This window comes from Ambystoma mexicanum, chromosome 5p, assembly GCF_040938575.1.
Source record: "Ambystoma mexicanum isolate Mex_15411 chromosome 5p, UKY_AmexF1_1, whole genome shotgun sequence".
NCBI lineage: Eukaryota > Metazoa > Chordata > Amphibia > Caudata > Ambystomatidae > Ambystoma > Ambystoma mexicanum.
This window is the reverse complement of record NC_090930.1, coordinates 67,596,557-67,623,919: the sequence shown is the minus strand read 5'-3', so window position 1 is coordinate 67,623,919 and position 27,363 is coordinate 67,596,557. Positions and strand designations below refer to the sequence as shown.

The 27,363-nt window shown below is 45.5% G+C and overlaps 1 protein-coding gene across 3 annotated transcripts in view; it reads left to right on the top strand.

The window, feature by feature from the left end:
• LOC138480733 (arf-GAP with Rho-GAP domain, ANK repeat and PH domain-containing protein 1-like) overlaps positions 1-27,363 on the top strand; it is a 691,830-nt gene that overhangs the window by 651,219 nt on the left and 13,248 nt on the right. For all 3 annotated transcript variants that reach the window (XR_011274121.1, XM_069612452.1, XM_069612453.1), the window contains 2 exons: positions 20,989-21,198; positions 26,429-26,534. Coding sequence is in view for 2 of the 3 variants with exons in the window: in XM_069612452.1 (XP_069468553.1) it covers positions 20,989-21,198; positions 26,429-26,534 (316 nt within the window). In the remaining variant the exon portion in view is untranslated. The remainder of the gene's footprint in view (positions 1-20,988; positions 21,199-26,428; positions 26,535-27,363) is intronic.

Genomic DNA, 27,363 nt, shown 5'->3' with positions numbered 1-27,363 from the left:
GCTTTTAGCTCACTGTACCTTTCACAGATGGGAAATATCCATTTGCATATCAGTCTTTGTTATATTAGGGAAAACACTGTTAATCCAAGGAAGAACAACAGACAGTTACTGTTATGTCCTGTTACAGACACCTGGGCAAGGCAGGAGGGAAAGGCAGAGGTAGACAATCTAGGGAGGGCAGTCCTAGCGCCAAGTTCACAAAAGACCCCCTAGCCTGAAATGTATCCTCTCATACCCATAACCAATCTGTTGGACACATTTCAATGAGCACCCTTAGAACCGTATCTGGGAGGCGGAGGGGCCATTTGTGGTGCACCACCCTGTCACATCACCCATTTACTTCCACGCCCATACTAATTCCTATGAACATTTCCTCCCAGGACCTGCCCCTCCCCACCCAAAACACATCCTCCTGCAATTTCTCGGAGCTATAAGCAGTAACATCAGACTTTGGACTGGCAGTATTTCTAAGCAGTTGCTGCAGCTTGCAGCTTTAACTTGCATTGTGGGTGTAACACAAATGTAGCAACAAAGTGTGTCTCCAGCCCCGTGATTTATATTGGGTCCTGACACTGAAGTCCTGCAAAAACAAGCATTGATAAAGCCAACCGTTTTATATGACTTTACAAAAGCTTCTCACTCCTGTCATAGGGCAGTATGAGATCTGCAAAGTAATGCGATTTCTTTTGGCCATTATATAAGGCCAATTCCCAATCTTAAAATGTGCTGATCCAGGCATGTTTTCTGGGTACAAGAACATGGTCTGATTTGAGATTGCTCATGAGCAGCTTTACACCGGCTGCTCCCATTACACACCAGCATTACATTTCGAATCAATGGGACTCATTATGATGTTCGCGGTAACCTGATGGTGCGACCGGCGGTATTACCCAAATTGTTTGTTTACAATTGTTCGAATGAACAATTGACCGAATTTAAAGGGTCACAATTGACCTTTTCACAATTGACCGAATACATATATATATATTTCTGAGGCTTGTGGAATCTGCTTAGATCACATGCTGTGCATAGGCCGACATCTAGTGGAAGCTGCGGAGTATTACAGTTTGTTTTTCGAAACTCGAAAATGGGCGTCGACACAGGGCGTGCCAGTAATACTATCCCTAGTGTGACGTCCACTGTACCCAAGATCCCTCACGCGTCTAGGATCCTCAGATTGTTTTTTTTCCACCATACTGGTCGGAAGCATTTTGCGGAGTCCCCTGGCCTTAGCCATACTTTTGCTAAAAAATTTAAATCCGGACGGTCAGCACAACAGCCATGTTCTACCTGAACAAGCAAGGAGGGACTCGCTCGCCAAATCTGTCCAAGCTTGCCCAGAAAATCTGGATATGGGCACTCAGACGGAACATCTTCCTGTTATCACAACATGTTCCAGGGGAGCTCAATTCCCTAGCGGATGCTCTGAGCAGAGACTCCCTCCAAGAGGAACACGAATGGGTTCTACACAGAGAGGTCGTAGAAGATATCTTCTCTCAGTGGGGTTTCCCCACTATAGACTTATTCGCCACAAGCGAAAACAGACAATGCCCAGGATTTGCATCCAGGTTCCACCAACCAGACTCCCAGGGGAACGCCCTGTGGATGAACTGGTCAGGGATGTTTGCGTACGCTTTTCCACCAACTCCTCTCATCAGGAAAGTGGTGAACAAGATGAACAGAGAATCGATGACGCTCGTCCTAGTTGCTCCCATGTGGGCAAGACAACCGTGGTTCCCACACCTACGCAGGATGGCGGTGTTCGAGCCCATCAAACTTCCAGCCTGTTACAACCTACTGTCCCAGCACCAAGGCCAAACAGTGCACCAGCAACCCAACTCAATGAACCTGGCAGCATGGCTCCTGAGGTCATAGAGTTTGGACATCTCAATTTGCCACAGAGATGTATGGACATCCTAAAGGAATCTAGGAAACCAAACACAAGGCACTGTTACTTTGACAAGTGGAAGAGGTTCGTTATCTGGTGCCAGAGTAGACAAATCAACCCGGTTGATTGCACTCCTTCCACTATTGTTACATACATGCTCCACCTGCTAGATGCAGGATTGGTTTTTAACTCACTGAAAGTACACCTGGAAGCCCTGTCGGCTTACACCACTTCCCATAGCAAGGTTTCGTGGTGGAAAGTACCAGTAGTTAAAGCCTTCATGGAAGGAGTAAAGAGACTTCACCCTCCTATTTCAAACCCACCACCAGAGTGGGACCTTAATGTGGTGCTAGCCAAGCTCATGGGCCCCCCTTTCGAACCCATGCATAAAAGCAGTCTCAAACACCTGACTTATAAAACGGCCTTCTTAGTAGCTATTACTTCTATAAGAAGGGTCAGTGAAATTCAGGCTCTGTCAGTGCAGGATCCCTTCTTTACTGTCCATAAAGACAAACTGGTTTTACGCACACACCCTAGGTTCTCACCTAAATTTATATCAAAATTCCATGTAAACCAGTCCATCGAGCGTCCGGCTTTCTTCCAGAACCCGCAAAGCTCAGCTGAGGTGAAACTACACACCCTAGATGTGTGTAGCGCGGTCCTCTACTATGTAAATAAAACCAGACCGCTAAGAAAAACAGATCAACTGTTTGTCTCCGTAGCTACAGGCAGAGAGGGGGATCGCATCTCTAAAGGTGCCATCTCGAAGTGGATTATTAACTGTATCCAGCTGTGTTACTCACTCTCTGAAAGAACTCTGCCTTTCACGCCAAGAGCCCACTCTACTAGAGGCATTGGGGCCACTCTGGCTTTCATTGCAAATGTACCCCTTGACACCATTTGCAACGCAGCTACTTGGAGCTCTAATCACACTTTTACTCAGCATTACTGAATTGACACCCATTCCAAGGCAGATACACAAGTGGAACAAGCGGTTCTAAGACACTTATTTGCTCATGACCCTTCTCACATCCCACCTCCTTCTTCAGGTACTGCTCGCTAATCTATGCCCAGCATGTGATCTAAGCAGATTCCACAAGCCTCAGAAGGGATACATTACTCACCGTAATTGTATTTCTGATGCTTGTATCTGCTTAGATTCACATGCGACCCACCCTTCCTCCCCTCTGAGAGAAGGCGCATGATTGCTTGTAGTCTTACCTTTCTGTCTATCTGCTTGGATTATCTGTACTCACGCTACTCCTCATGCTACCTCATGTCAGAAAAAATACAATCTGAGGATCCTAGACGCGTTCGGGATCTTGGGTACAGTGGACGTCACACTAGGGATAGTATTACTGGCACGCCCTGTGTCGACGCCCATTTTCGAGTTTCAAAAAACAAACTGTAATACTCCGCAGCTTCCACTAGATGTCGGCCTATGCACAGCATGTGAATCTAAGCAGATACAAGCATCAGAAATATGATTACGGTGAGTAATGTATCCCATATATATATATCGGTTTGGTAATATATATATATATATATATATATATATAGGGGTGTTGGGGGGTTTGGCGTTGGGTGGGGGGTTGTGGGGGGTTTCCGCCCACATATATGGTACAATTGACCTTCACAATTCGGTCAATTGTGAAAAGGTCAATTGTCATTCGAACAGTTGTAAAACGAACAATTCGTATATAACCGCGACCGGCAGGTTGCCGCCTACCTCGTAACACAGTTTACGGCACCTAGCTTCCCGGTGCCACCAAGTCGCGGCGGCCCGGGAAGTCAGGCGCCGGAAAATTAAGTCCCCATTCCCATGGAGTCTGTAGGACTCCATGGGAATGGGGTCTCGGAAGCACCTGCACCATTGCTGACAGTGCCTACGTTTCCATGGCAACTCTGCCTGCCGGGGACGCTGCGCCAGAACTGTCCATAAGCTTACTGGCACCCTTGTTTCTGGACCGCCACACTTTTAATAAGGCCCAATGTATTCTTTACATCTAACCATTTATTAAGTAGCCATCACTTTGTTTTGTCAGTAAAAAAGGCTGTATCCAATGAAATAGATAAATGTTTCATTCACGCGTTACCTTCCTTACATGAAAACTTTAGAAAAGTATTGGTCCAAACATTTTGTGGACGATGGGTAAGAAAGGTACCTCATTTATTCTTATTAATAATATATCTCAAGACTCCTGAACAAGCCCAGGAAATGTGGAAATCCATGGCATAAAGAACTTGCTTTTTCTCGCTTCACATTCTGTTATCAGATCGGGTGCTGAACCAAAAATGGTTCTCCCAAACCAGGCCTCCTTATGCCCTAGCCACCAATGCTCTTCTACTCTGGATTCTTCTGACATAAAGGAGACCATTACTACTTCAACTGTACGTTCTGCAATCTCTGCAGGGCCTTGTAGAGTACGGGACATGGGAGGATGGCTTGCATTGATGCCGCCAGCAAACCAATTGCTCCGGCTTTCTCTCGGAGGCAAGAAGCATTCTTTCCCCACTGGCAATCAGATCTCACTTCTGTTTGGCCCCACCTTCTTGCCCTGAAGCTTGGGGGAGACTATCATCATATCTATCCCTCTTGTGGAAGGGAGGACAGACATCTCCCAGTTTAGCAGCAATCTGTGCACGTGGGGACGTTGGATCGCGGCGTCTGCTTGCTGTTGCAGTAGATGTTTGTTTTGAGACATGAGAATCATGTTGTCCAGATAGATAATGAGGTGCATGCCTATTTCTCTGAGGTCGCTACCGCTGCATTCATTGCATTCATCTTGAAGGGGTCCCTGTAGGGGAACCTCTTTGCTGGTAATCCAGCTGATAAAAAGGACAGTTCGCCTAGTATGGCGTCCGCTTTAAACTGCACTCTTAAGCGCCTCTCACATGAGATAGCACATTTCGGGTTCCTAGAAAATAAATTGTGCATTGTGCCCACCCAGCCAGCATATGAGGGTCTCCGGGTGACCTGGTGCCCATTCCCTTCTCTTCTGAAGTCTGGATTCTCAGCTAGAGGGCCAGGAATATCCAGCAGTTTATCCTGGCAGGACGGAAGGTTCTATACGTCTTTTTCATGGGATCCTTCTTGTGTTTCCCAAGAATGCTTTTGTTGATGCCTCATTTTCTGGAGTTGCTGAGACTGTGCCGGAAATCTCTGGAGATGGATACACCCTTTCACACCTCGTCCTGTGGTTTTTGGAGTCTCATTTTAAGGTACTCCACCACACTTGGTGACAGTCTATTCAGTGGATTTTGGATTGATCAAGTTCTCCTAGTCAAGCATGACCTCTGCAGAGGTGCCAGAAAATACATCCTTTGTTGGCTCCTCATTTGGTCTGCGGGCCCCAATGGCACTTCCCACTCCACTTTAATACACAAGCCACACGTGCATTGTTTTATCTCTGGCTGACCTAAAAATATACCATATGCGACTCCAAGACACAGGCAGTGGACTTGTCAGCCTCCAATCTAGAGGCACTTAAGTCCGAAATGACACTCTTCTCTTGGAAACACATGTTATTCTGTAGGCTGCTCTGGAGACCTGGTTAGATGATTTGTGGTCTGTGTACTATACAATCCTTGAGCGTGTGCCACCAATAGGTATTGGTATGCGTCTAGTACCAGGGACTTACGTAATAGACCTCAGTGTCCTCTTTGATTTCTACCTGAATATTCTTGCTCACATGGCTATGTGTAAGCGCTAGGGTGTGTGATGTCGTTCAGCAAATGTTGAGATGCACGTACAGCGGCCCAGCAGGAAAAAAGCTTCAGGCTGAGAAAAGCCTATGAGCACGTACCATTGTGGGAGCATACTGAGGTTTGTGAAGCAGAAGGCGCGTGTATTGTTTTTAGTTAGGTTTGACACATATTAGATACTCACATATAGCAACACGGAAAGAGCAACACACGTATTAATGTTGCAGTTGCAGAGGTTATAGATGGGGCAGTATTATAGGCCCCGTGTTTAGTTGTCATTTCCAAAGTTATAGTTTGTAGTGAGGTGCACGGAAATAGGTAGAAGATGGAGTGGTGGAAGTGAGGTCAATGTGTTAACATGGCAGAAGTGTTGCCATATTGGATGTCAAGGCCTAGTACACGATGAACAGAATAGAACACAGGCCCTGATGTGGAGCTGCAGCTCTGTTTAACTCGGCTCCAAAAACAAATCCCCTTCCCCGTTCACCAGGAGAGTAGTCGAGGTCAGCGGCACCCGCGGTGCACGGATAAATGCTAATTGTGTCCCGCTGCAGGGCCTGGGCGTGGTTGGAATGGAATGTTTACTGTGGGGAGAACAATAATAATAATAATTTGCATTTATATAGTGCTATGAACCCTCAGGCATCTGAGCGATGCTTATTACCCACGGTGTGTGGTGTGGTGCTCATTTATCGACCTCGGAAGGATGAAAGGTTGAGCTTGGCCCTGCTGGGATTCGAACCTACGTCGGCAGGTTCTGAACGGATGTCAAAACGAGCGCTCTACTCGCTGTGCTACCTGACCGGCTTAAGGGATGGGATGCACCCTTTGAAGGATACTTTCATGAGAATAGGACATAAGTTTGTGTGATGCCAATGGGCAAGGATGAGATTTAGAGCAATACTGCCCTCACCTAAGAGAGTCCATCCCATTTGAATTACAAGCACATGTACAACCAAAAACTAATACATCTTTGAAATTCAGACTCAAGGGCAGTGCACCGGTCACGTCATAACTGGGCACCTGGGGTTGAACGAGATTAGGGGATGCTGTGTCTGGAACATTCTGTGATTTGGGATTGGAGGAGCAGAGGTGATGCCAATACATTTAGTACAAGGTGGAGGTGCAGCTTGTGTGTGCTGCCTGGTATAATGAGAAGGCCTATTGTCTTATGAAAGCAGAGTTGGTCTCGCCAGTTACTTTGATCATGTCTGTTTTGGAGGGGTGCACATCACATGGCGGTCTCAATTTATTAATGTGTCAAAACGTTCAAACTACCAATCCCATACCTGGATTCAATAGTGACGATATAGTCGGCCACGTGTCAGGGGAATTAGGCAAGGTGTGGCCAATCGGTCCAGTGGCTATGGGGGGGAGGTATTAGCATGTTCTATTAGTCGTAGCCAATGAAGGTAGTGTGATAACATTGTAACCTATGTATACACATTTTGCGGTTTACTGCTATGTAACCTGTAACTTCTTGGGAAGTGATGAGCTCTATGTCAGTTCGGTTCTACGGGACCGTCTGAGACCTTTTTGCATATAATAAACCTTGGTTTCCCTTGCAAAGAGGTGCAGTGATGAGCTGGACTTTTGCATTATTTTTACCGTTTGGTTTTTGGTTTGCTATTTTCTTTAGACAGTATATGGGCCAACATCATCTTGACTGAACTGTCCTGCAGACATCCACACATGCAGGCTGACACACAATGACATCACTGCTGTTACTGTGTCAATAAATCATTGAGTCTACCGTGCTCTCATCAAGAGGACTTCATCACCTTGGGATCCAGTGTGTTAGTAGCGCCGCACAGCCAAATGATTCAGGCTTAGCTTGCCAAATGTATACAGGCCGATGCATTAGACCCGCATTGCTGCACTCTCTATGCTGCTTGAAGCCAGAGTTTGGTACCCCTGCTCAGTGCACCAATCTATGGATGGTTTAGAACCGGTCAACTCTGATGGAAGGGGTCATGTGCGTTCGCGAAATGTGTCATTGCTTTTTGTAGCATTAATGATATCATTGTTGTTACATATTAATGCTATAGTTGTGATGTTCTCATATTAATGTCCCATATTGTGTGTGATTAGTTACCCAACAGCTTTTCATTCCAATTTCTGATCCATTCATAGCTTGTTAAAGATCCTTATATTCCATAGATTAGCTTTCTGTATGAGTTGTATACCACGGTCGATAAGTGTTTCGCACACGTGTCCCTTTATCAGAGCCTGTTCATGATATATCTGAAATGGTGGTTCTTGTTATTCTTTCACACAATCCAGGTGGGATGTTGTGACAACATTAATCTCAATGTGGAGGGTAAGCTGTGCCCATATATAAATAGAGCTTAATATTTCAGAGTGGATCAAAGGGCCATGTGTGGGTGGCAATCGGCAAAGAGAAATCTTTTAAGAATTGATGTGTGATAGCAAATGCATATGAGTATTTAGATCAGAGTTGACAGCTTCTAAATCTCACACAGCCTCCACTTGGCACACCCTCCACCTCTCAAGCCTGGGGAAATATGTAACTGATGAACAAGGGTGGCCAGTGATGAGAAAGAATGTGTGCCGGTTCAGCCACTTCCAGATGGGCCCTTCAATGCAGGACATCTATCTTCGCAGCTTCGTCTGCTCCTGTACAAGATTTCGATGTTGTAAGGGTGCAGCAGGAGGTGACTGGCACACAGGTGGCATAATGGTTGCTATGGACTTTTATTCAGTATAAAAATAAAAAATAAACCTATATTTCCATTTATCTATGAGGGGTTTCCCTGTCTCAACCAAAGTAATAATGGGTCTGTCAGGATGTCTTATTAACTTAAGAAGTCCACCGTCCTGTGTCAAAACGTCTCTATCTCTGTCCCTTACACTTGTAACTAAACTAAAGGTTGTGCCAATGTTCTTGGGCCAGGAGAATGACTCCCTCCTCCTTGACTGGATAGCACAGTTCTGGTTGAAGGTTTAGCAGTTTCACACACCAAGGGGAATGATTCATGTCACCTGTTTTTTCATTGTTACCGGAAGAATGGCTCCCTTGCCCTGATATCATGGTTCACAGTTCACAACCACAAGAAAACACTGAGAGGTTTGAGGGAAAAGTTATGCGTCACAAGCAGACCCTCACATTAAGGGTGGAACCCTTGGCATCTAACAAAAAGGCTTGTGACTCGCAAAAGTACCGCTCTCTTAAGTAGAAAGGAAAAAAGCTATCTCATGTCAACAGAAGCTACCGCGTTCATCAATATTGCACAACCACAAGATTGAACATTATAAAACAATTACATATTTTATTTGAAAATTTCATATACATATTTAATATATCTCCAATACAAAAGATCATTTCAAAAAGTTAGTTTAAGAAATTCTAATTAAGAAATGCTCTCCTTGAATTAATCATGAGAGTACAAAAGAGAGAAAAAAAAAAGGAGAACAAGAACATAAACAAAGAAGAATCACTCCAAATCACTGATGCAACGTAATTCACTAATGGCTATCCGTAAATGGGAGCCGAGATGACAAAGTGGCTTATACACAGTGATCATTTGTGATCACAGTTCACTCATTCATTTACCCACTCCTCACCATTCGTACCAAACAATCTCATACAGAACTTATGCTTCATTCATACAGATACACACCAAAAAAACCTTTTAAACAATGATAAAAACAGGCCCAACATGTTTCTTTCCTTATACAGGTTATTCTAGGAAATTCATCAGGGGCAGACTAAAAATCAGAATCATTGCATACTGACAGTGATTGGTTTTAAATGAACTCGAAAATTCTCCTCAAAGTCCAAATACTTTGATAACTGGCAATCCCAATCTTTGCATTCACGGAATTGCTCGTCGATAGTTTCACGAGATAGTTTTCACCTATAAGAGAGCGATACATAAAAACAGTATATCAATTAACTGTTAACAAAGGTATACCTTATGGTTATACCAGTACCTGAGAAACATAGTCGTTACCGTACTCAGTGTACGAGAGCTCATGACTAGCTCAATAAAAGTTTCAAGCATGACACATAGCCAAAGACAGCCCCCTCCACCACCATTGAGAAGTACTATATATATATATCTCACCGCTCTATGTCTGAGAGTTTCCATTGAGTCAGTGATTTTGCGTTTCTGTCCTGTTGAGAACTCGACCCCATGTGTGGCAATACATAAGCAAACAGGTACACCAGAGATTGAGAAACTACGAAACTAGGAAACTCGATGAAAAGGAAAAAAGACACAATTGCTCGAGAGCTCAAGAGCGTCTAGAGAGAAAGGCACACAGCGTCTGAAGATAACAGAACATACAGGAAATGCTAATAGGGGTGCTATTTTAGCTCACTGCCCTTTAACACGGGCATCAATCAGCCATCTCGTATGTTTCCTCATAAAGCCCTGGTTAACTTACCCACGAATGGGGCACGTTATCCTAAGCAAATAAACGCTGTCTATGTTGATAGTCGCAACCTTCCTTATACGTGTCAAACTCGCTGGACGTCAACAAGATTATAGATCTGGAAAGGATGATATGGCCAACAATTAGCAACCATTCTGTTACATTGTAGTTCCCCCAACAGACACATTCTTGCCTTTAGCGTCTTCTAATTGCTCTTATAGGGGTTGGCTTACCCTGTAGAAGGTGAATGAATCGTACTACAGCGGAAGCTGAACCATTATCTTCCACTATTGCTGTTTGGTAGCCGGAATTCGCACAGCCGAATTGACCCGAGGTCTAGAATGCGACTTGTTTGGGGTCAAACTTATCCCCATTACGTTGGACCATCGGAGAGCGTCAACACTGTTGACAACAAAAAAGACAACAAAGACAACAGTATCAGCAAGTAGCAGTTGGTATCAGTAAGGTCTGGCTCCTTATTCCCCACCTGAGTAGCCCTCAATTGGTTATCACTAGCCGACTTCTTACTTACCTCTATATGGGTCTAACACCGCATCCTGGATGTTCCGAGCTCCGTTCGGTTCGCCTCCTCGTCTGGCATGTAACTTGCGGATCCGTCACAGCGTATGATCGTTCGCAGCGTTGGTCCGTCTCGACAGCCTTCCTAGTGACTGCCGTTGTCCCCCGTGTTCGTATCTCTCGGTTCAGAGGAACCAACCGACTTTAAATTCATTACAGGCATCTCATGATTAGCCAATCAGAGAGTGCCCATCGCAGCATGTGACCTTAACCATGTCATGTGACCCGACTGTATAACACGGAAATGTTATTCAGTCCGATCCGATCTCTACTCTATGGTCACCGATCCATCGCCGCCCACAAAGAAGCAGCACGCCAGATGCGAACCATCCCAGGACAACCGAAACAGGAGGAAAAACCCAGAGCACATCACAAGCCTCCACCACGATCCATGCCACAGAGGGAGAAGATGAAAAGCCGCGTCACCAGGTAAACAGGTCGATGTAATATGAGAGCTGCCGTGCATGTTCTACTCACAGAGTGACGGACAAGGTTTATAATATTTATTAAACCATCTTACAGACCGTACTGGAATTCTACAGTACCCAGTCGAATTTTTCATTTAGATCATTGAGCATGCTTTTAGTCAGAAAAATAAATTTGCGTTCTTTTTTTGACAACGCTAGTCTATCCCGGTTGATTTCATTACTCGGTTGCTGATTGTAAACAATCGACCAGGAGAGATCCTGTACTTGGTGAGTACATTCTACCCAGTGTTCTACAAACGGGGCATTCTTAGTCCGATTCTTTAAACAGCTACGGTGTTCACCTATCCGCAATTTCACCTTTCTCTCTGTCTTGCCTATATATAGCTTGTTGCATGGACACCAAACTACATAGATTACCCAACTCATGTTACAATTGGTCAACGTTTTTTGTAACCACAGGGTTTTCAACCCAATGTCAATTGATGTGGTTTTCTTAGTAAAAGCACAGCAGGTACATGTTCCACATGGGAAATGGCCTGTTACTGCTTGTAAACCCCAAAGTTGTGTTAGGGTGGGTGAGGTGGTTGGTCTAGATGTTATATCATTCCGAGTTATATGCTCCTTAATGTTCTGGCTCTGTTTAAAGGCAATGATCGGTCTTGAAATGGGATCACTACCCTTCTCCAGTATGTCCCAATGTTTACAAATCAAACGTTTAATAGCGTTCGACATGTGACTGAAGGTGTTGACGAATACCAGACGCTCATTCTTTGTCTTTTCGCCTCTCTGTTTCTTGTATTGAAGGATTGAGTCCCGATTGTTATTGTCTGCCCTTTTACGAGCGGTATCGACAATATGTTGTGGGTACCCTAGTTTAATTAAGCGCTCCTGCATGTTGTTCGCTTCTTCTTTATAATCTCTTCTCCTTGAACTGTTTCTCTTGAGTCTCAAGAATTGTCCCAATGGGAGATTATCCCGTACATGTTTAGGGTGAAAACTTTCTTAATGGAGGACTGAGTTTTTGTCTGTAGGTTTATTATAAGGCTTAACGAAAAGTGTCTTCAAGGTGTTGTCTGCCACAAACGTAATGTCCAGAAAGTCTACCGTCTGATTGTTATATGATGAGGTAAATTTTAGAAAAACATTCTGTACATTAAGCCATTCCAAAAACTCGTCCATTTGTTGTGTGGACCCCTTCCAGATGACCAGAATGTCGTCTATATATCGACGCCACAACCTAATGTTGTGTTGAAAAGGATTGGTGTTGGTCAAAACAGTCCCAACCTCAAAGGACTCCATTTACAAGTTAGCCACACTGGGTGCTAATGTCGCACCCATGGCAGTACCTTGAATTTGTTTGAAAAACTTGCCATCAAAATGGAAATAATTCTCGGTTAAAGCCATTTCGGCACACCAGAGAATAAATGAGATCGGAGTTTTGATGGTAATGTGGTCCTTTAGAAGTTTCTTCTCTAACATTTCAAGTGAAGCTTGTTGCGGTATGTTAGTATAGAGAGCTGTCACGTCTAAGCTCAGGAGTAATTCCGTTGTGGAGTCAAATGATATTCCTTCTATCTCCACAATAATTTGTGTTGTATCCTGGACATAGGACGCCATTTTCTTCACCAATGGTTGTAGAAATTTGTCTGCAAAACGGGATAAGGGTTCTAGAACTGAGTTCACCCCAGATACGATGGGTCTTCCTGGTGGCTGATTGAGGGACTTATGGATCTTGGGAAGTGTGTATAATTGTGGGATCAAAGGTTTATCTTTAACCAAAAAGTCAGCCTCCTTCCCTGTTATCCAACCTCTTTCTTCAGCCTTGGCGACTTTGTTCGTGATGACTTTCGCTAACCTTGACGTTGGATCCTCTTCAAGGGGTTGGTAACATGTGAGGTCCAATAGTTGCCGATTACATTCTAGTACATAGTCTACCCGATTGAGTAGAACGATAGCACCGCCTTTGTCCGCCTTGCGGATGATTATTTCTTGTTTGTTTAGCAAGTTTTTCATAGCTAAACTTTCGGCAGTGCTTGTATTATGAAAGGTGGTTTTGTTTTTCGTTTGTTCAAGTTTTTCCAAATCTTTAAGTACCCTATGTTCAAAAACATTCGCTTCCGAACTGTGGGAACCACTTGAGGCACAAAAATTGGATCTATTTTGTAAACCTGATTCAGAAGGTTCGATTTCATAAACATTATTCTGAAAAAATTGATGCAAATGAATTTTCCTCATGAATTGATGAAACTCCAGTCTGAATTGAAGTGGGTTATGTAGATTAGTGGACACGAAACCCATCCCTCTTTCGAGCAGTCTCATTTCAATATGTGTTGGAATATAGGAGGAGAGATTCACCACAAGGCCTGCATACTCCTTGTTACTCTGGGTTCCAAGTCCCAGGCCTCCGGCTTCTCTCTAAAAAAGGTTGCCCACTGCCCCTGTTGGCAGGAGTCCCCCTTGTTTGTCCGCGATTTGAATTATTCCTGCCTCTAGAGTTGTTCCCCCTATTTTGTTTAAGATAATTGGATCTACCACGATTCGTGGGTGCCGAGCCATATGTGCTGTCATCACTCGAACTGAATGAGGTATTGGCAAATGCAACTTTCTTTTGGCCACGTGTGTTATTCGATGCAGAGGCTGTTGCTTGGCGTTCTTGTTGGTAATTCTCCTGTGTGTACGGGAATGCTTTTTCATGGCTAAAATTAGCCAGATCTTTATTCATTCCCCGTACACGTTCCTTTAGAGAATCCTCTTTAAATGATAACATTTCAGTCATCAGATTATCTAGTTGTTTCTTGTAGAGCTCTAATGGAACCGCCTTTTTAATCTCCTCTTCTAAAGTGTTCAAATCGACCAGAATTTTTTCGGTCATTTCAGTGGCTGTATCTATTATCAATATCAGCCAATCGTGGCTGCATTTGTTGGTGACATAGCTCCATTGTAACACAAAATTTGGGTTATCAAGAAAAAGCCTTGGTTCATTACGTACAACCAGGCCTTGGGGTAGCGTCTGAAGGTGAGCGCCCCCCAGATAGCACAATCCTCCCCACAATGAGAGACAATAATGGACTCTCCCAGTATGGGAATAAGGCCAGGACAAAGTGCAGGTGAGCTTAAATGGGAGTTTATCAATCAGAATAGGGCATGCAAAGAACTCTGCAAACTCTGAGAGCGCTATGTTTGACAATAGCAAAGACAGGCGTATATATTTACAGAAAGCGTCATAAGAACCTACATGCTATAGGGGGCACAAGTTAGTAGGGATTGGGTGACGACGACTAACTATAGGTGCTGCTGCGATGTGGTTTGCTGTGGCTGGAGGACGTCACTGGTTACCCTCGTGGGTTGGGCTGGGCCTGGCAGGTCAGCTGGGCTCATCCGGATGGTGTTGTTGTGCCAGCCGTGACCAGTGTCAGTGATGAATGTCTTTCGTGGCTTTCTGCCCTAGGGCCACGCACACCGCAGTCATTCAACATTGCAAAATTATCTTCCCTGGTAAATCTTCCAATAGGTTATTCTACAGGTTAATGCAACACAGGAGGAAAGCACCTAGAGTGGGGTCTTTTGGCGATACATCAATACATGGTTACCATCATCCTGTTGACCGGGTATCATAGGTCGCGAGGTTGGGTCTCAGGGCATGGGACAGGCGGTCCGCGTTATCATGTCTTGTTAGAAGTCATTATGGATGTGTTCCTGTAGTGTTGCCATAATATTGGGTGTCCTAATTTTACAGGGGCCATTAACCTAAGGTGAGCCGGTCGGTCGTGGAGCCTAAGAAAGGGCGCCTTTGGATCTGTGTTTTTAGGCCGGGGTTTACTGCTCGGTTGTAAATAATTCACGTGGCAGGCCGTGGCCTTGGGCGCTGCGGGGGAATGTGAATGTTTGAAGCGGCTCCAGCCGAATTGGGGGAGGTGGAGCAGGGCAGCACAGGCCCCTGCTTTTTCGTCTGGCAGGCTTCACTGGGGGGGAAGGGGGAATGGCCTTGCATGTGCTCACAAAGGTATTTTCCTCGTGTGTTTCAGATTTAGGTGGAAGAGACATAAACATTCACATAATATACAATACTCATTGAGTCTTTTCAAAGCTCACGTTTTTGACATTGTTAGTGCCTTTCATATGGCCAATTCGAACACATCACTTATACGCTAAGTATTTAACAACCACAACATTTTGTTACATGTCTATACATGTGCGGTAAGTGAGGTAGTAGTAAGGTTGGTGGAGCGCGCAGGAATAACCCGCCAATAAGACTGACGGCAGTGACACATGGTGAGCTTGGACATACATATGGTGCATTTTCATGCACCCCTTACGTGAGCTCTCAATAGGGTTGCATTTGTCTTCCCTTGCAGTCTAGCAGCATTAGTTCAGTTATGGCATGGGACCTTGGGGTGCAGGCTTCTTGGTAAAACACAAAACATGAAAAAACCCCCAGGACACTTTTACTGTTTGTGCATAGCTACAGGGATGTGGGTGCTTCATCCCTAATGTCATATAAGCACACATTCTGCCATTTTTATGGAGGTTACAGGTTTTTAGTCAGAGAGGTCGTGGAGAGAAAAGTTTCATCACAGGTGGTTTGCTCATTAGTATTTGGGGACTCTGCTTTTGTCAGGGGACCATTTTACAGTTCTTTTCCACCCAGGCCCTGCTGGCCGGGTCATACTGGAAACAGCGATACACTGCGGAAGGTGAAATGTTACAGTGTTGGTATCTAACACTAGCTCATGTCCGTCTGTTCGTGGGAACAGGCTCTCAGCGGATCTGCCAGAGAGCTGCGGCCACAGGGATAATTGAAACTCTCCAAGGGTGGGGGCCACGCTGCGGTGCATAGGGCTCAAACCATCTTTATTTCACAAAATGGTTTCCAGGGCCTAGCTAAATTCAGCAGGTTTGGTCAATGTCTTCAGCCAGTGGCCCACCCACCACCTGGGCCCTGGTGGCAGGGGGGACCCCTGACGAGCCATGGACTTCACCAGGGGAGAGGATGCAGGGGAGGGGGGTCTCTTGGACCAATCCTCCCATACACGTCCCCTTCCGTAAATACTCCAACATGATAGAACCATGTCACAGTTCACAACACCAGGGGGAATGACCCCCTTCCCATTGCTTTTCTTGTACTTTATTTTACAGTTCGCAACACCAGGAGGAATGACTCCCTTCCCCTGGCCTTTCTTACACTTTGTTTTACAGTTACAGTTCACAACACCAGGGGGAATGACTCCCTTCCCCTGGCTTTTCATGCACTTGGTTTCCTATACCAGGGGAATAACTCCCTTCCCCTGGCTTTTCATGCACTTGGCTTTCCACTTCCCAACACCAGGGGGAATGACTTCCTTCCCCTGGCTTTTCATGCACTTGGCTTTCCACTTCCCAACACCAGGGGGAATGACTCCCTTGCCATGGCTTTTCATGCACTTGGCTTTGCACTTCCCAACACCAGGGGGAATGACTCCCTTGCCCTGGCTTTTCATGCACTTGGCTTTCCACTTCCCAACACCAGGGGGAATGACTCCCTTGCCCTGGCTTTTCGTGCACTTGGCTTTGCACTTCCCAACACCAGGGGGAATTACTCCCTTGCCCTGGCTTTTCATGCACTTGGCTTTCCACTTCCCAACACCAGGGGGAATGACTCCCTTGCCATGGCTTTTCATGCACTTGGCTTTCCACTTCCCAACACCAGGGGGAATGACTCCCTTCCCCAGGCCTTTCTCTCACTTTGTTACGCAGTTCACACACTTGTGTTTTTTAAAATGTTTTTATTTTATTGTCATATGGTTTAAAAAAATAACCTTTAACAAATTCATTAAGAGAAAAACATTACAATAAAACATTTCATAACAGTTAACATTTCATTACACATTTTAAGAGAATTTGAAATCAGATAATAATGATCATCAATAATCATAAAATACATTTAATACCACAACCATTCATCTGAATTATGAAAAGAAAAAGAATAATTGTAAACATAAATGTCACTCCAATTCCAATGAGAAAAGGAAGCCTGTGATTGTTAAATTCAAAGGTGGTTCCACCCAGCAAGACAAGATTGCCAGAAAGAATGACCAAAGTCCAAGGGATGAAATATATTTCACATTTACCCTGTAGAGCAGGGCAGAAAATCAATAGGTGTTCTAAAGTTTCTGCTTCGCCCCTTAAATTGCAAAACCGACAATAACTTGATTATTTGCTGATCATATTATAACAAACCCTCTATCTCTCTTGTAGAAATCATATTCCATCTAAATCTGAGAAATAGTCATCGGACAGAACGATGGGGATAGATAGTTAAGTAAGGGTCCATTACACCTGAGGATTAGAAGTCAAGACGGAGATGTTGCAATGTTTCCTTGCCCAGACATGTTTAAACAATTTTTCTGACCCTAGTCGGATTCTCAACCAGGTCATTGCTTGAAAGACCCAGGTCATGCAGTAGTCTTATACAAAACTCTGAGTATGCACATATAAATGTATCACCACCTTGTCGCCGCTTGGTTTTACAGTTCACGACACCAGGGGGAATGACTCCCTTCCACTGGCCTTTCTCTCACTTTGTTACACAGTTCACAGCACCAGGGGGAATGACTCCCTTCTCCTGGCCTTTCTTGACTTTACTTTGAGGGTCCCAGAACCTGGCTTCCTCCTCTTCAACCTTGGGCAGACCTGTCTCACTCTCCTGCCAAGTACTGCCACAAGGACAATGGTTTCTATTTCTCCTTTCTTTTAGGTGTGGGGTCACAGATCTGTGTTTCTCTATGGTTTGATTCTGGCAGACCTGGTTCACTCTCCTGCCAGATACTGCCATGAAGAATATGGCAAATAATACTCTATTTTTGATGGTGCGGGTCGCCGACCTGTCTTAGGTTGTTCCTAATACCTTGTGTGGTGTTACTGGGTCCTGGGAGAACCACCCGTGCCAGTTTATTGCCCCCTTCGATCCCTCTGTCTCTCTTGTATCTCCCCTTACCTCTTCTGGGTTGTAGATACTTTGCCGGGATTCCAGGGCTCAGGGGGCACCTCTGCGGCTCTGCTTTCTGGTCTGGCATGACTTTGTTGCTCCAGGATTTTGTTCACCTTCTTGTGGCGAACGGAGAAGTCCTTTGGCGCATTCCCACCATGCTCTACTTCTCCACGGCTACTGTTCTGTGCTTTCCTCTCTTGTGCTGGACACCGGCTACTCTCCCCAACAGGACCGGACACTTCCTTGTGGACTGCCTCCTTGCGGCGTCTCTGTCTGCATTCTTCTTCGCTGCCGCTTCCCACTTAGGTATTACCCAAATTGTTTGTTTACAATTGTTCGAATGAACAATTGACCGAATTTAAAGGGTCACAATTGACCTTTTCACAATTGACTGTGTATATATATATATATATATATATATATATATATATATATATATAGGGGTTTTGGGGGGTTTGGCGTTGGGTGGGGGGTTGTGGGGGGTTTCCCCCCACATATATGTTACAGTTGTCCCGGGAGGATAGCTCAGCGGCAGCGTGCGCGTCTTGGAAGCAAGACGACACGGAGCAACAACAGGTTCGATCCCCGGGTCCGCGCTTAGAAACCTTTGGGTGTTTAAGCGCGTTATAAATACGTAACTAAGAAAAAAAAAAACACACACAATTACGCAAGACAATTCCTGTAACAGCGCCTCGATGCCTGCGGGCTGTGTGAGCGCTTTATAAATGTGAAATAAGTTGACCTTCACAATTCGGTCAATTGTGAAAAGGTCAATTGTAATTCGAACAGTTGTAAAACGAACAATTCGTATACAACCTCCCAATTATGATTGAGCAACTGCTTACTTGGTTGGACACTCCCCCCGCGGAAGACTAGAAAGTTCATCTTTTTTCCATGGGGTGTTCTTCATTACTTCTCCTCCTTGTCTGTGTCCATCAGACAAGCCTCCCTAAGGTAGTCTAGTCTATGCTCTTTTTCGTCACAGTATTCTTCAGACAAGTCTCCCTGAGGTAATCCGAGGTCTTCATCTCAGTATTTAACTCCATGACCCTACACATTTACATGGGTTGGTTAGCGATTGTCTTGTGGTGGATGGAGTATGAGGTGTGTTGGGTGTAGGATGGCTGTCCTTGTCCCCAGAGGGGGAGTCTCTCCCCATGATATCCTCCTGCTGTGTACCACTCCCCAGGGCGCTATCGGGTAGCGGCCTTACCTCCCTTGCCTCATCGGAAGGGGCTCTCCCTCTGGGAGAAGTGACACCATCTAAGGATTCATCACAATATCCAGGGCGCCCTGATAGTACCTTATCGCCGATATGGGCCCTACAAGTCAAACGTCTGGATATGTATTTTACAGCAATCAAAGAAGACGGACAAAATCACCATGAAATTCTCCCTGTTATTTTATGTAGGTACTGGAATGCACAAAATATGTAAAACTCTGACCCCTAGTCCAATCCTATGCCAGTGCAAAGCTTGCGCTATCCAAATATTTTAATCTGCATGCAGACTACGAACGATTTAACCTTTGGCACGGTAGGCATCTTACCCATGAATCCATTGACTCCTACACTGTGTGACATCAATATCTGGGCTGTTGTTAGAGAAGATATTAGAATGTGGCTGCCCTTATGAGTTGACAGCTGCTTGTAGAAACACTCTTAACACACAAAGGTAGATGCCCTGCCAGAGGAGTGGAATGTTCTAAGGGAGGTTGCTTAAATCATTTGGCTTTAGATTGTTGGATCTACCTGGACTGTCACCACCCACACCCAATCAAAAGGCTCAGAAGGGGGGACAGTGGCCACTACGTCTCCGAGAGACACCAACGACTCTGATTACTTGGACGATGATCAGGAGGTTTTCAGCGTTAGGCCAGTGCACAAAGGGTCATCCCCTCAACCAAAATGGCATGTTCAGATCTCAGACATGGGCATCCCGGCCATCCTAGACACTGGGGCATCAGTGAATGTCATAGGGCACTTGCAGTTCAGGTAGGTCAATCCGCAGCCTGCTCCTGTTGTAAAAGAAATTTCTAAGCCAAGTGTGCATTCAGTAACTTGGTTTATAAGCAATCTGTGCCCTTGAATCTGTTCCCTGCACTGAATTTCTTTTAAATGCAAGCGTTGGAAAAAGCAAACAGTTTTGGCTTCTGTAGGCATTATACAGGCATTTGGCAGGCGCTACCATAATATACCCAGATGCTAATATTTTTTACCAGTTGTTTGTATCTCATGGCTACCATAACAGCAGGGTCTGCAAAATTCCTAGCCTGGGCCTGCACAAAATGCAAAATTGGTGAATTTGACAATGCTTGTTTATTAAATCTGAGGGTTAATTGACTTTAAAGGATCCAGTATTTTTTCTCACCCCCCCCCCCCACACCTTGGATCACATTTTGAAGTATGGGATCCCCTCTACTGAGAATGAACATGGTTCAAATAACCTGTTTCATGGAATGTTTTCCACTCAGGATAGTCTTCAACCATGTTTAAGCTCGCTGACCCTTCAGAGAAGAGAAATATCCATTTGCATACCAGATCTCTCCCACAAAGGCAGTCCAGCACCGAAACGCTAGGCAGGACTCCTCTGAACAAGAGTACCATCAGCAGCCCCAGACACACGTTTCGGCCTTGTTGGGCCTCTTCAGTGGTTGTAGACCCTCCCGAATGGAAGAAATTCCATAGAACAGGTTATTTGAGCCATGTTAGTTCTCATTAGAGGGGTTCCCACACTCTTGTTAATTTCACATTTTGAAGTAATCTGGATTTTGTTCAATGTTTTTTAATTGGTTGTTTACACATATATCAGAATGCGGTCTGGGACTTACCGATGTTTGGGTCCCCCATGAAAAACCCACTTAGTCTGTGTTTTCTCCATTTCTTAAATGCATTATCATGCTGGATTTCACATTTTGTTTCTCTGCTTCTTCATTTTGTTTGATGTTTTCCAAGGATTTCTGAAGCTCCATAAATCGGGTGGTGCTCGTCAGTGACGTTTAATCTATCTCTCCTTCTCCTGCAGGCCTGACCACCAATGGTATCTACCGCCAATGTGGAAAGAAGTCTAGAGTAGACGACCTGTTGGCCGCCTTGAAGAAGGACCCCGACAAGCAAACCGTGAAATTAAACAGATACACTGTGTATGAGGTGGCGGGGGCTTTCAAGCATCTTTTGCGTGAAATGGACGACCTGTTCACAAAGGAGCACAGCAGCCAATGGATGCAGGCAACAGGTGAGCCGCATGGCAAGAACAGAGATCGGGTAGCGCTTAAAAGAGAAGTTTCATTCTCAAGAGGGAGTCCACCAAAGGCTGCAAGAAAAGGAAACTCTCCAGATGATGTGCCTTACCAGTTATATTGGGGAGTAGCATGGCAAGAAGAGGTACCTCTACACTTTGATAGCCAAAGAAAGAGGAAATGGCTTTTATTACTTTCTCGTAGGTATGGAACGAGGGGGATAGCTCCACTTCTTTCTCTTGAAGGGGCAGTGCAAGAGCGTGGTAGCCTCCACCACTGTGTCCAAGTCATGTGACAAAAAATGTTGTCCACCATTGTGGTCTACTGTGTGGCGGGAGCAAATAGTGGCTTTCACTACTCTTTCTTTTATTGGCAGGAGGATCAAAGGGTGGAATCCACTTCCCTTTACTAGACAGGGTAAGGGAAGAAGGATGGTGTCCAGTGCCTTCTCATGGCCAGGAGAAAACCAGGGGAAGAGTGATATCCCCTCCACTACTCTCTCGTAGGCAGAGGAACATAATAGTTGCTTCTAAATGTCTCACCTGTGTAGGGGGAAGAGAAGGATGGCATCCACTGCCTTCTCTTGGCAGGAGAAGACCACTTCTTTTGCATGGCCAGGAGAAGAGCGGTATCCCTTCCATTGCTCTCTCTTAGGCAGGACAATGTTCTAACTGCTTCTAGATCTCTGGCTTACATACAGGGAAGAGAAAGATGGCTGCTACTACTTTCTCATCTTAGACAGTGGAACATAATGGCTTCCAGTTTTCTCTCCCAATTTGGGGGGTGGGGTGGCTGTAACTACTTTCTCCTGCGCAGGAGAGGAGGAGTAAGGCCTCTTATACTCTCCTCTAGGCAGGGAAGATTACTAGGCGTTTCCACTGTAACTCGCCTAAGTGCTCCCTCCACTGGGACCTCTACTCAGTTATATTGAATAGGATATTGAATAGGATTCTGATTGTGTTCTGGACTGCCTGCTGCTCTCACTTACACAATCAAATGATATCTTCCATCTTCTGATGCTTGGGAATCTGCTTAAAATCACATGCTTTGCATATAGTCCACATCTAGTGGTAATCGCAGAGTATTGCATCTTTTTTTCGAGATCGAAAAGGGACACCGATATTGGCATGACCGTAACACTATCCCTAATGTGACATGTATTGTACCCAATATCCTCCACTCGTCGAGGTCCCACCTATCTAGTCGATTGCACAAATGCAGAGCTTGTAAGAGTTAATATTGCTGATCCATTCTTAAGCAGTTGGCGCTAACCTTCTTGACTGCTGCTTCGACGGCACTCAACGTTTGATCCTGCCTCGCTGGCGATCCTTCTACTGACGGCTCAGCGACTGATTTCCACATGGCCTTGGCTCTCCGGCCTGGGCTCACAGTAAGGAGAGTGGGGCCCTGTTATTTCTGACTTTCCCTTGAGAATGCCTCTTCTGTTTTCTTTAGTCTGGCTGCCGTTTCTCTCTGCTATAGAGCAAACACCTTTTAAATTCTGTCTGTCTTGCAACACCAAATATCCATGGACAGATACCCATCGCCATTGCAATCTGTGCCTCCCTCGTGACCACAACGAGCAGAGTTGCAAGTTCTGGAAACTTTTTCATCTCAAAACCTTAACAGAGAGGCGCACAAAGCGGTGGGCTCCTACCCCATGCAGGTCGAGTCACTCCCCCAGTGGTGCCGTTGTCTCGGACGAGTAGTCTGTCAGCAGTATCGGCTCCGATTCGGAGGCCATTGACTTAACAGTAGAACCCTCACGTCACCACATGTCCGTTCTCACAAGCATACCCCGGCAACAAGGGCGCACATGCAACACCTGCTCCTAAGCACACAACCCCTATGCTTTCCTCGACGGATCTGCCGAGAAAGCTGTCGACACCGCTGGTCATCCGAAAAACCTCGGCGGGACCCTCAACCTTGCAGTACAACACCCTCTGCACACCCACCATTGCGGCCTCCGCACAGCGATAAGTCTTCTGTTGTAGCGGGCGCTCATGTTAAATCCTTGGCCCTCGATGCAGTAGCATTGAAAGACGTGCCGAAGCGGGTCCATTTGTGTCAAACACTCCCGAATCTTTGGGAGAAGCTTTCTAATGCCTGTTTACACAGCTCTGACCCCCACAATGCCTCCTCTTTGCCTGAAGGCTATTCTCCTGCCTCTCCTCCTCTTTCCAGGGCCCTGCAGCGGGACCCTGCTCCAACTGTCCAGCCCTTTCCTCCTACCGATGTTCAGGCTCCTCTGGGTGGACTAGGGCTACATTTGAGGCGTGCATGGACACAATGGCTGAGTTTATTAACTTTTCAGGCCAGTTTCATGATATTCTCAAACGCCATAGGCTGTTGATTCCTGACCAGTCCTGTCGCTCAGAAGTCCCAGAGACGCCTTTCACCAGGTGCACAGCTTGCAATCTTGGAGGAACACCGTCCTCAGGATCCCTAGGAGGATGTATTTCTGGATGACCAGGATGACCCCGACCCGGACATCTAATATGCTCCTGACCCTAGCCACACTGCTCAGGACCCCGTCTCTCAAGACCCAGACTGGGACCCTGCTGATGGACAGGGCACATGGCACTCTACGCCTCCCCATGACCCTGGCCCTGTGAACATCTTTTTGGAAGCTCCTCCTGTTGCTCAAACCAGAGACTCGTACCCCATTGATGATCAGATGCTATTTAACAACCTTTCTAAGAAGGCGGCTGATCATTTTAAAATCACCACCCAAGAAGCCGTCCCTGACTCAGACTCCGTGGAGAACATCCTTAAGGAAAGGGCCCGGTTAGCTTGGCTATCACCCTCTTTAACTTGGTGAAGAAACTCGTGGCTCCCTCTGTGTTGACCCTCGCCCACTCGTGCGGTCAGCCCTCTAGTGGAGAAGATGTTCTGCCCGGCGCCATCAGACCCTCTGTATTTAGGGTGCCACGCTGTCCCGAATTCCCTAGTTGTCACAACAACACGGAAAAGTGCAGGAGCGCAGGTATCCTCATCAGAGTCCCTTCTAGACAAAGATTTTTAAAAACTATGCTCTCGGCAAACGTGTCACAACCTCTGCTACATTCAGGACCTGGATTGCCAACAACACCCCGCTCCTAGCGAGCTACTATGACATACAATGGGGACTCGTTCAAGAGGGCCTCCAGAGTTCCCATAACCCACCCGCACCCAACTCCTATCCGTGGTTGCTGAAGGACAACAGGTCACACAATATATCCTTAAAAATACCCTATTCTCTGCTGAGACATCTTGACATGTCCTCGCACAAGGGACTCTCCTAAAACACCACACGTCTTGCCGGAGTCCACTCCGTCCCTAATCCCCAAGCCCCTGAAAAGAGCACAGAGCTCTATTTGCTTTACTTGATCAGAAGCCTTTCGTGCTGAATGACAATCACAGACCTATTTGAAACATCACAAGGTTGACCCAATAGTACAGTGGGCAGAAACACCTGCTTCTGAAATCTGTATGGCTGTCAAATGACAGGTGTGAATTTCTTTTGGGCCAACCTTTAATTTCACCATCCAGAGGTTGATAAAAGAAACCTATGTTATGTATAGTGCTGCGAAGCTGCCAGACAGAGTGAACTCTATGAGGAAAAGGTTTCACCAGTAATGTTTTGTGGTGGTGATAGTTCATTTATTGCTGGTACGGGGGCACCCCAATAGTCACTTGTTAATCTTTTTCAGTGAGCAGGCGTTTGGGATTGATCGGTTGGATGTAAAATGAAAGCCCTAAAAACGGACCGTCTGGAGCGAAAATGCATTCAAATCTAACCGCATTTACCATATATTAAGTTTTAAAATCTGAGACCTTTAATTCCCTGAAAATAAAGCACATATCTTTGGTCAGGCAGGGGTCATTGAATATAGTTAAAGCAAAGCAAAGTAAAGTGAACTTAGAAGGAATTAAACCTTCCATTAACTCTGTAGTTCATCGGGAGTATGTGGTACAGTTGAGATGTTCTTATGAAATGTTGCTACTTTAAGAGGAACCTTGAACACTTGCTCAATGCCATGACATGGTGTCACTTGGTCAGCATGTCACCATATTGCTAACACATCTATACTGTGCCATTCCTAATTTCATTGGACAATAACATCTTGACGAAAAACATAACATCCGTGGGCAGCTGTCTCGGGATGAGAAGAGCTACCTACCAGTTTTCTCTGCCAGCTCCCTGGTAGAGATTTGATCCAGTGTCCAGTGTGCGTTTCTCTTGCATGCAACAACTTTGAGCTGCAGAGAATTAATCACTGTGTTATATTAGCATGCTTGTGTTTAACAATAAAGAGAGAATGGATATCTATTTTATAGGGGGAGGAAGCATATCCACTCGCAGATTTGTTATTTGCAATATAATGTAATTAATTAAATTGTACTTTGTGGCACACAGTGGCTCCCGCCTCCAGAGAGAGAGAGAGAAAGAGAGAGAGAGAGAGAGAGAGAGAGAAAGAGAGAGGCAAACAGAGACATAAACATAGATTGAAAGTGGGATAGAGGTGGAAGAGAAGAGAGAGATGAAGGAGAATGATCAAGGAGAGAGAGTGAGATAAAGAGGGGGCTGGTGAGAAGGAGATGAGCGAAAAATCCACTGAGTACAGTTCAATGTTTTTTGCAGGAATTCTGAAAAGGTGTTAAGTTTGGTAGTTCATGTCCATTCGCCACAACATGGCTCGTTGACTCGACTCTCTCCACTTAACCCTTTGTAATCCATTCCTTGGGAAAATAAGAGAACATGATTTGCAGAAAGAAATCAGTAGTGGCTAATACACACTGTGCATCTGCAGGGCTGTGCACATGGGACCTGGCTGGCTCCTGGAGCATTCATGCCAGGTGCTCATAACTAAAGACAGGAAGTGTGGCGATCTGCTGGACTTTCTGAAGTAGAACCATTCGAAGTTCTCTTCAGTAGCAAATGAACAATAAAAAGGATTGACCAAGCCAATAGAGTGGGCTTTGCAAATGCAGAGGGTACGTGTTTCCTGTCAATGGAGGCCTTGCAGATAACATTTCATACTCTACATTTGCAAAGTCAGGCCTATTGGCTTGGACAATGCTTGTAAGGTATACAATCTGCTTTTTTTTGCACAGATAAAAATGGCCGGCCTTTGCCTCTCACAGCCACCCTGGAGGGATGCCATATACCATCCAGACGGATAATGGTAGTTGTGGTGATCTGCTCAGAGTTCCTTCAGTACCGCCTGGCTTTTCTTTTTGCAGATGTCAAGGAGGATGGCGACAGAGTCAAATGCTACAGCACACTCCTGGATTTTATCCCGATTCATAACAAGCTCTTACTGAAGGCTGTCTTTGCACACCTGCACTCGTAAGTATGCACATGAGCGGAGACGTGAAGCCCCTCAGGGGTGGACCTGCACAGCACAGAGATGTCCCACTTCCACCCCTTCATTCAGAGGATGATTGGGTATGTTATAGACACTTTCCTGGAGATGGTCCTGTGCCTAGTTAAGATGGCATTGTCATGCCATGAAACATTGTCTGGCTATGGGACATTGTCTAGTTAGGGGGTGTTGTGAGGGTGCATTACCTGGCATGAGGGCGTCGGCTGGCCATGGTCTAGGGTGCATTGTCTGCCTAGGAGACCTTGTTATTCCAGGTCCTGGGTGAATTATCTGTGGGCTGGGGGTATTGCTAGGCCATGGCCCGTTGTCTGTTTATGGGGCATTATCACATCATGGTACATTGTGTGACTGGGTGCAATGTCAGTCTTTGCTGAATTGTCTGACTAGGGTGCATTGTCCGGCTAGAGGACATTGCGAGGCCAATGGTGCGGGGCATTGGCTGGCCAGGCAGCTGTGTCAGGCTATAGCTCATTGTTTCTCTGGGAGTATTGCCAAGTCATAGCCCATTGCCCGGCTGCATGGCATTCGCTGGCATGGGGCCATTGTTTTGTAAAGGAATTTACCCGAACGTAAGCAGATACAAAGTGGGGGCCCCTGTGGAAGACAATGTTTGGGCATTTTAAAGCTTTTAGAAATGTAACCTGAGCAGAACTCAGCGATGAGAAGTGTGTAATGCAATGTTATAAAGGACTTTGTGTTGATGCTACAGAACAAACCTATAACAAACCTCCCCTCCCTCAACCTTTTCAAACATAGAGCCAAATGTTGGCTCGCCTCCTCCAATGCCTAAGC